General features: G+C 51.1%; 1 protein-coding gene across 7 annotated transcripts in view; it reads left to right on the forward strand.

Annotated features, from left to right (window-relative positions):
• The window catches only part of CDIP1 (cell death inducing p53 target 1), a 41,133-nt gene that overhangs the window by 20,548 nt on the left and 11,434 nt on the right, over nt 1–9,151 (forward strand). For 3 of the 7 annotated variants that reach the window (XM_075564332.1, XM_075564331.1, XM_075564333.1), the window contains exons 2-7: nt 5,907–5,974; nt 6,371–6,475; nt 6,671–6,826; nt 7,127–7,400; nt 7,918–8,104; nt 8,316–8,544. In XM_075564332.1, the coding sequence (XP_075420447.1) occupies nt 6,391–6,475; nt 6,671–6,826; nt 7,127–7,400; nt 7,918–8,104; nt 8,316–8,483 (870 nt within the window). In that variant the 5' untranslated portion in view covers nt 5,907–5,974; nt 6,371–6,390 and the 3' untranslated portion in view covers nt 8,484–8,544. Of the gene's footprint in view, nt 1–5,906; nt 5,975–6,370; nt 6,476–6,670; nt 6,827–7,126; nt 7,401–7,486; nt 8,105–8,315; nt 8,545–9,151 lie in introns of those variants that run through there. The other 4 variants (XM_075564334.1, XM_075564336.1, XM_075564335.1 and 1 more) reach the window with 4 other exon arrangements.

The raw sequence follows: 9,151 nt of genomic DNA on the forward strand, positions 1-9,151 counted from the left end.
CACAAAAGCAAACTAAAGGCAAAGAAAACAAAAATCTATAGAAACAGAAACATGTAACATTGTCAATCACCTCCCTGGGGTATAAGGTGATTGCACTTGTAACATCATCAGTTTTTCCAGTGATGTCACTCTGGACACTATGGGTATGAGGAGTCTCTGCCAATACAGTGCTACCGTGAGCTGCAACCCATGAGTCAGTGCTCCACATGGTTTGATCTTCCGTTCGATTGAGCTGTTTACCCTAAACATGGGGATTGGTGCATGGGGAAACTTCCTTAATCAATTCTTCTAAGTCCAAATCCCTGCCCAACAGTACAAAACCTGCCATGTGGCTTCAAAGGGGACATCAAGGTACTAAATATATAGTAACTCTGGGTCCCTTTTGATTGGACTCTGTCCAAACCAAGGGTTCCCCCCAAGGTCGTGTGCTTCCACCCCCATCTGAGTACCACAGTCTACAGCTCAAGGGTGCAGGAACCTTTGAGGCAGGGATCAGTTTATCCTGCTGGAGACTGTAACTCTTTACTGGAGCACTGGTAAAGAGTTACCACTGGTGGCTTTGAACTACTAACCTTGTAGTCCAGCAGGTAACCACTATGCCATCAGTGTCCCTTAACCATCTTAGTGACGTGATTGTTCATGGTGGTCTGCTTTACACTGATGGCTGGAGATGCTGAGCCTTTTTTTAAAATCATTTTATTAGGGGCTCGTACAACTCTTATCACAGCCCATACGTACATCAATTGTGTAAAGCACATTTGTACATTGATTACCCTCATCATTCTCAAAACATTTGCTCTACACTTAAGCCGCTAGCATCAGCTCCCCTCCATCCCCGCTCCCCCTCCCTCATGAGCCCTTGATGATTTTAAAATTATTTGTGTCATATCTTACACTCTCCAACTTTTCTGTTGTCCATCCCTCAGGGAGGAGGTTATATATAGATCCTTATAATCGATTCCCCCTTTCCAACCTACCCACCCTCCTCCCTCCCTGTATGGCCTGCCACTCTCACCGCTGTTCCTGAAGGGATCATCCGCCCTGGATTCCCTGTGCTTGCAGTTCCTATCTGTACCAGTGTACATCCTCTGGTCTAGCCAGATTTCTGAGGTAGAATTGGGATCATGATAGTGGGGGTGGAGTGGGGGAGAAAGCATTTACAACTAGAGGAAAGTTGTATGTTTCATTGTTGCTACACTGCATCCTGACTGGCTCTTCTCCTCCCTGTGACCATTCCATAAGGGGGTGTTCAGTTGATGACTGGCTCGGCTTCTCTCCGTGACCACTCTGTAAGGGGGTGTTGAGTACCAATGTGCGTTGGGTCTCCACGCCACACTCCCCCTCATACACAATGATATGATTTTTTTGTTCTGATGATGCCTGATACCTGATCCCTTCGACACCTCATGATCCCACAGGCTGGTGTGCTTCCTCCATGTGAGCATTGTTGCTTCTGAACTAGATGGCCACTTGTTTTCCTTTAAGATCCCAGACATGCTATATCTTTTGATAGCCATGTACCATCAGCTTTCTTCACCACATTTGCTTATGCATCTGCCCTGTCTTAAGCAATTGTGTTGGGAAGGTGAGCATCATGGAATGCCAGTTTAATAGAACAAAGTATTCTTGCGTTGAAGGAGTACTTGAGTGGAGGCCCAATGTCCATCTGCTACATTAATACTAAACCTATACATATATGCACATAGATCTATTTCCACATCATATATATTTACATATGTACATGCCTTTATTTAGACCTCTATAAATGCCCTTTCCTCCTAGTTCTTTCCTATTTCCTTTGACTTTCCTCTTGTCCCACTATCATGTTCAGCCTTCATTTGGGTTTCAGTATTCCTCTCGGTTACATTACCCTTGGTCAGGCCCTACCAGGCCTCCTATACCCCACTCACCACTGATCATTGTTGTTCCCTTGTCCCTGGGTTTGTTAACACCACTTCCTTTCTCCCCACCTCCCCCTCTCCCACGTCCCCCCGGAACTGTCAGTCCCATTGTTTTCTCTTCCAGATTGTTCATCCAGCCTATCTTATTTAGACAGACCTGCGGAGATAATAACATGCACAAAAACAAGACAGAGCAAAGCTAAGCAACAAAATAAAACAACTACAATATCACCACCAAGCCAATGACAAAAATAAAAAATAAACACAAGAAGAAGAAAGAAAAGCTTGTATTTAGTTCAAGGACTGTCTGTTGGCCTTTAGGAGTGTTTTCCGGTCCAGTCTGATGGGGCGCTGAGCCCTGGCCCCAAAGTCTATTGTTGATATTCCCCAGGGACTTTTTAAAAAAAACATTTTATTAGGGGCTCATACAACTCTTATCACAATCCATACATACATCAATTTTATAAAGCATATCTATACATTCTTTGCCCTCATCATTTTCAAAGCATCTGCTCTCTACTTAGGCCCTCTGCATCAGGTCCTCTTTTTTCCCCCTCCCTCTCTGCTCCCCCCTCCCCCATGAGCCCTCGATAATTTATAAATTATTTTGTCATATCCTGCCCTGTCCGACATCTCCCTTCACCCCTCCCCTCTGCTGTCTGTCCCCCAGGGAGGTCACACATAGATCCCTGCAATCAGCTCCCCCTTTCCAACCCACTCACCCTGCACCCTCCCAGTATTGCCCCTCACATCCCCGGTCCTGAAGGTATCATCCGCCCTAGATTCCCTGTGCCTCCAGCTCCCATCTGCACCAGTGTACATCCTCTGCTCTGTCCAGACTTGCAAGGTAGAATTCGGACCATGACAGTTGGAGGGGAGGAGACATTCAGGAACTGGAGGAAAGCTGTATTCATCATCGGTGCTACATTGCACCCTGACTGACTCATCTCCTCCCCTAGACCCCTCTGCAAGGGGATCTCCAGTGGCCGACAAATGGGCTTTGGGTCTCCACTCTGCACTTCCCCCTTCATTCACTATGGTAAGATTTTTTTTTCTTTCTGATGATGCCTTATACCTGATCCCTTTGACACCTCGTGATCGCGTAGGCTGGTGTGCTTCTTCCATGTGGGCTTTATTGCTTCTGAGCTAGATGGCCGCTTGTTTGCCTTCAAGCCTTTAAGATCCCAGACACTATCTCTTTTGATAGCCGGGCACCATCAGCTTTCTTCACCACATTTGCCCATGCACTTGTTTGTCCTCAGCGATCCTATCATGGAGGTGTGCACCCAATGATATGATTTTTTTGTTCTTTGATGCCTGATAACTGATCCCTTCGGAACCATGTGATCACACAGACTGGTGTGTTCTTCCATGTGGGCTTTGTTGCTTCTGAGCTAGATGGCCGCTTGTTTACCTTCAAGCCTTTAAGACCCCAGACGCTATCTCTTTTGATAGCTGGGCACCATCAGCTTTCTTCACATTTGCTTGTTCATCTGCTTTGGCTTCAGCGGTTGTGTCGGGAGGGTGAGCATCACAGAATGCCAATTTAATAGAAGAAAGTATTCATGCATTGAGGGAGTGCTTGAGTAGAGGCCCAAGGTCCTTCCGCCACCTTAATACTGAACCTATAAATATAGGCACATAGATCTATTTCCCCATCCTCATATCTATTTGCATATGTACATGTCTTTGTCTAGGCCTCTATAAATGCCCTTTGCCTCCTAGCTCTTTCCTCTATTTCCCTTGACTTTCCTCCTGTCCCACTATCATGCTCATTCCCCACCAGGGCTTCAGCAAAGCTCTTTGTTACCTTACCCTTGATCATTCCCTACCAGGCCTGCCACACCCACCTCACCACCAATTTGGATCACTTGTTGTTCCCTTGTCCCTGGGTTTGTTAACACCACTTCCTTACCCCCCACTTCCCCCTATCCCACGTCTCCCCAGAATTGTCAGTCCCATTGTTTTTCCTCCAGATAGTTCATCCAGCCTATCCTATTTAGACAGACCTGCGGAGATAATAACATGCACAAAAATAGGACAGAGCAAAACCAAGCAACATTATACAACAAAACAACAAACCACTGACGAAGAAAAAACACATCCAGAAAGAAAAGCTTGTAGTTAGTTCAAGGATCGTTTGTTGGCCTTTAGAAGTGTTTTCCAGTCCAGTCGGTTGGGGCACCATGCTCTGGCCCCAAAGTCCACCTTCAGCATTCCCTGGGGACCTTGCCGCTCTATTCCCTTGCTGTTCCGCTGCACTCCCCCAGTGCTTTGCCTTGGTGTGGTGAGATCAGGTTGGGCGCAATTCCCACAGTGTCTCCAGTACTGTCCCCTGCAGGGCCATGGGTCAGTGAGAGACATCATATCTCATAGTGTGGCTGGTAGACGTCATGTCTCATAGTGGGGCTCATGTGGACCTCTCTGTGGACTGGCTACTATAATTGGGGTCATCATCCTCAGGGCCTGGTGGGCCAGGATGTGCTCCACTCTCTCCAACTCCCCCTTCATCTACTCCTGTTTGCTCCGATCAGATAGATATGTCCCTCTCCTGGAGCTGCAGATTCAATGTCATCTTTTGAAACAAATTCTTCTGCGGGGAAGGACAGGCATCCACTTAGTATTTGGTACTGGGGCCAGCCTCCCAGACCTCTCCACTGGTTCCCTACTCCATGCCGGAATGTTGCATTCACACCCTCTTTCCCTGTGGAGATATAAACAATACCCTCCCCTTGGGTGGGTTAGCCCCCAGGGACTTGCTCTGTGTCCCTTACTGTTCTGTTGCATGCCTCGTTGTGGTGGGATCAGATCAGGTGCAATTCCCACACTGTCTCCGGTGTCCTCCCCTGTAGGGCCATGGGTCAGTGAGGGCTGTCGTGTCTCATAGTGGGCCATGAGCCTCCTTTCTTGTGCTGATCAGCCATTTGTACATCTTTGGAGATCCGTCTATTCCAGTCCTTTGCCCATTTTTTTTTACTGGGTTGTGCTGTCATCTTGAATTTTTTATATAATTTAAGGATGAGTCTCTTCAGACATGCAAGGAGCCACACTGCTTAAGAGCTCAGCTGTTTGCCCAAAGGGTGGCTGTGGGAACCCACCGGCTGTGCCCATTGGAGGGAGAAGGGAGGGACCACGAGGCGAGATGAGACCACCTGCTTAAACCCCATGGGACCATGCTGCTCTGTTCTGTAGCTCCCTGGGTGTTGGGATTGACTTGATGACAGTGGGTCATCCGTCAGCTGTTACCTGTACAATGTTTCTCACATTTGTGGGTCAACTTTTCACTCTCTGGGCAGCATCTGATTTTGATGAAGTCCACCAGTCTTTTCTCTTGGGATGCTTGTGCTCTTGCTGTCCTAGCTTTAGTTCCCTTTGAGTCGGACTTTTCACCACCACCCCAAGAATCGCAGAAACCAGAGTCAGTTTTGACTCAGAGCGACCTTGTAAAAGAGGGTATCACCCCATTGAGACTGTAAGGCTGCAAACCTGTACAGAAGCCACTGCCATTTCCAGTCTCACAGAGTGGCTGCTGGTCTAAAACCAATGACCTTCACATTAGCAGGTTGTTTTTATTTTAACCAGTTCATGTTATTTGATTACTTTCAGTCAGTGCTCTCATTCCAGAACACTCTCAATGTTTGTGTAGCTTCTGAGAGAAGGGAGACTCAGGCTGGGTCCTAGGGGTGGGTGCCTGGGGATTTGGTAAATAGACAAATGAGGAATAACAATCGAGACACTGTCCACCTCTGCCTCTGAGAGCTGTACCCTGAAGAAACTGGGTGCACGCCATGTTGGAACTTGGCCTGCTGTGTGGGGAGACAGGACAGACACCGATAGTCCAGCAATTGCCAGAAGATGACATAGGTTTAGGAAGGGTCGATCCTGAGGGTGGGCTGTGAGGGGTCAGGGTTGTGGGATGATGTCAGTTGACAGGAAGGGTAGGTACCCACATCCTGGTCCCCTGGTACAAATGCTGAAGTCACCACCTGCTCTTTCTCGACACAGCTTCTGAGTTCAGGCCAGGTGAAGTGCCCTTACCTGCTCTGCTTCAGACTCCATCCTAGGAACTTGAGGTAAAACATTTCATAGAAATTTTCTGGTTGGGGGGAGCCCATTCTCACTAGATCTGCCCCCTGCCCCACGCAAATCAGTGACTCCCTCACTGGTTGGGGAGGAAAGCTCTAGAGGTTACATTGCACTTAGCTATGGAGCCTTTGATTCTGTTCCCCACACAGTTCCCTGCCCTGGGCATGCCCATGCCTCCTGCCTTTTGTCCTGTCCTTCCCTGGCACCTTGAGGTGGGGCGGAGGGGTGATGAGGGAGAGCTATGACCCTTCCCAGCATCCTCTAAACCAATTGACAATTAGCTTTGAAGGAAGTAAAAGGTGGTGGCTGAGGGCTACCTACTCCTGGAGTCAGGGTCTTGGGGAGGTGGGTGGGCAGGACTTCTTGGCTGGCTTCCTCTCCAGGTCCAAGAGCAGCAGCGAAGATGTCTAATGAGCCGCCCCCTCCCTATCCTGGGGGCCCGACAGCCCCCCTTCTAGAGGATAAAAGTGGAACACCCTCCACCCCAGGTAGGGGTCTGGCTCCTTAGGGTCCCTGCCACTCACCAATTCCATCTGCTTATACAAGCTGGAGTGCCTCCAACCCCCTGGGTGGGCTTTGGGTCTTCTGCACCTGAGTCTCATTCCAAAGCCCTTACTCATGGACCCCCAAAAGTTCAGGTGGTACCCCCTGCCCCTGCTGAGCCTCATCCCTGCCCCCTCCAGGCCGTGCTTCCCCAGCAGTGGTGCAGCCCCCACCGGGCATGCCTCTGCCCCCAGCTGACATTGGGCCCCCACCCTACGAACCACCCAACCACCCAGTGCTCCAGCCTGGCTTTGTCCCCCCACATGTGAATGCAGACGGTGCCTACGTGCCTCCAGGTAAGTCAGGAAGGGCCCAACTTAACACCAGGGGTTGGGGGAGTTTTGTGGGTGCACCAGCTCCAGGTGGGCCTGCAGGAAGGACCTAGGATTACACAGCCCAGGTGGCCCTGACTCCAGGCTTTGGGAAGCCTGGTTAGGCTCTGACCAGGCATCTGAAATTGAGCTTCTGGTGGTGTTTCAGGGCCTAACAGATGAAGCTAGGAACCTGGGGTAACTGGGTGGCAGGCTGTTGGTGGAGCAGAGGCCCACCCTGACCACCCCACTGCCTCACTGTCTCTGTTGTCTTTCACACTACAGGTTTCTATCCACCTCCAGGACCCCATGCACCCATGGGCTACTACCCTCCTGGGCCCTACCCTCCTGGGCCCTACCCTGGCCCAGGGGGCCACGCTGCCACTGTCCTAGTCCCTTCAGGGGCCGCCACCACAGTGACAGTGCTGCAAGGTGAGATCTTCGAGGGCGCACCTGTGCAGACAGTGTGTCCACATTGCCAGCAGGCCGTCACCACCAAGATTTCCTACGAGATCGGCCTGATGAACTTTGTGCTGGGCTTCTTCTGCTGCTTCATGGGGTAGGTGCAGGGACTGCCAGGGCAGGGCTGCAAGCCTGTGTCCCCAGGCCCGCTGGCTCCATCTGTCCCCTCCCCATCTGCTGCAGATGTGACCTGGGCTGCTGCTTGATCCCCTGCCTCATCAACGACTTTAAGGATGTGACCCACACGTGCCCCAACTGCAAAGCCTACATCTACACGTACAAGCGCCTGTGCTAACTGAGCCCGACTCCCGCCTGCCTGTCTGGTCCTCGTGCTTCCTTCGCCCTTTGCTCATGGCCGCCTCTCCTCCTGCTGGGCCAGAAGCCACTGTGCCACTCCCCAGAAATCTGTGCTCTTCACCTTCTCCTACCCCAGCTTCTGACTGCTGGCAAAACTGCTGGCTGTGGGCCAGGCTGGCGGGTGCCAGGCTGAGCTATAGCCCTGCATGCATGGTTGGTTGGTGGCTAACTGGATAGTCTGGGAAGGATCTGTTTAGCTCAGTCTCTCTGCCGTGGTCCTTGCACCCTCCCCCCACTTCTCCCCTTCCATGCCCGAGGTGTAGGCCAAGGACCCAGCAGCCAGAGCAGCAGCTGCTCACACAGCCTGGGACCACCTGGAGCCTGGCACAGCCCTGGCCTACTGGGCTACTTGGAATCGGTGGGCCTGAGCACGGGGGCCTCTGGTTTGTGTCCGGGTGTGAAGAGCAGCAGAAATGGCAGCAGCTCTGGCCCCCAGACTCTCAGGTAACGAAACCCAGTTCCCAGGAGGGCTGAAGACAGCGCCCTGCAGTCCCCGGTGAATGAATGGGGCCTAGCTAGCCAAGGGGGCTTGTACCTTTGTCTCCAATCCCAGCCCCCTGGAGTCAATGTGCAGACCCCCTCCTGGCCAGGCCACTCTGGATCCCAAGTTTGCTGAGACAGAGGAATCTGTGCATCTTGCACGTGCCATCCCCAGGGTCTCCAGTGCAGACTGAGCCCGGTGGCTGGCGTGTCCCCACTGCAGGAGAGCAGAGGACCCTGGTGGACAGCAGCAATCTATTACCCTCACCTCCCACCCTGTTTGTGTTCTCCTGAGGTCTGTAAACTGCCCGAGCCCCACTACTGCATGGCCCTGTCAACGTGAGTGGTGACCGGCCTCAATGTGTGGTTTCTCATTAAACCGGCCCTGCATCAGCTGCACTGGGCCTCTGCTCTCTTGCCTCCTTATTCTGCGGGCAGGGCCAGGGGCGACAGGCAGCAACAGCAGGTGGGGCATCCTTGGGTTGCCTGGTCTCCACACCACCCAGTGACACATAGATGTTTAAAGTACCAGATACAATAAATCTGGGGCAGGTGACAACAGTGGCTGTAAGAGTGACCCCCCTTGCCCCATACACACCTACACCTAGAAAGCAGTATGCTGGGCATCCTCACTGGGGCAGGCACTGTCACTCTGAGACGCTGAGAGACTGGTGGCTCCCCTGAAACATTTCCCACTGTGCAATCTTTCTGAGTAAAACATCTGTAGAGTGAAACCGGTGAAAGATGTCTGTTAATAAATTTAAGTCATACCTCTATTCTATACTATCAGTGAATTGTTATGAGTTTTAAAGAATCCTATTTTTTTTTTAATTCAAGTGTAGAAACCTCCCAGAGCATTGAGATTAGAAAACCAGTCCCCTGTCACCTTCCTGGGTCTTCCTTGGCTTGTAGGGCAGCTCTGGTCAGATGAATGAGGGGGCTTGGGACAAAGCAGCAGTGGGCTCATCCTGAGGGTGACAATTCCATGAGACACACTACCCCCACCCCACC

The sequence above is a fragment of the Tenrec ecaudatus genome, chromosome 12 (assembly GCF_050624435.1).
Source record: "Tenrec ecaudatus isolate mTenEca1 chromosome 12, mTenEca1.hap1, whole genome shotgun sequence".
Taxonomy (NCBI): Eukaryota; Metazoa; Chordata; class Mammalia; order Afrosoricida; family Tenrecidae; genus Tenrec; species Tenrec ecaudatus.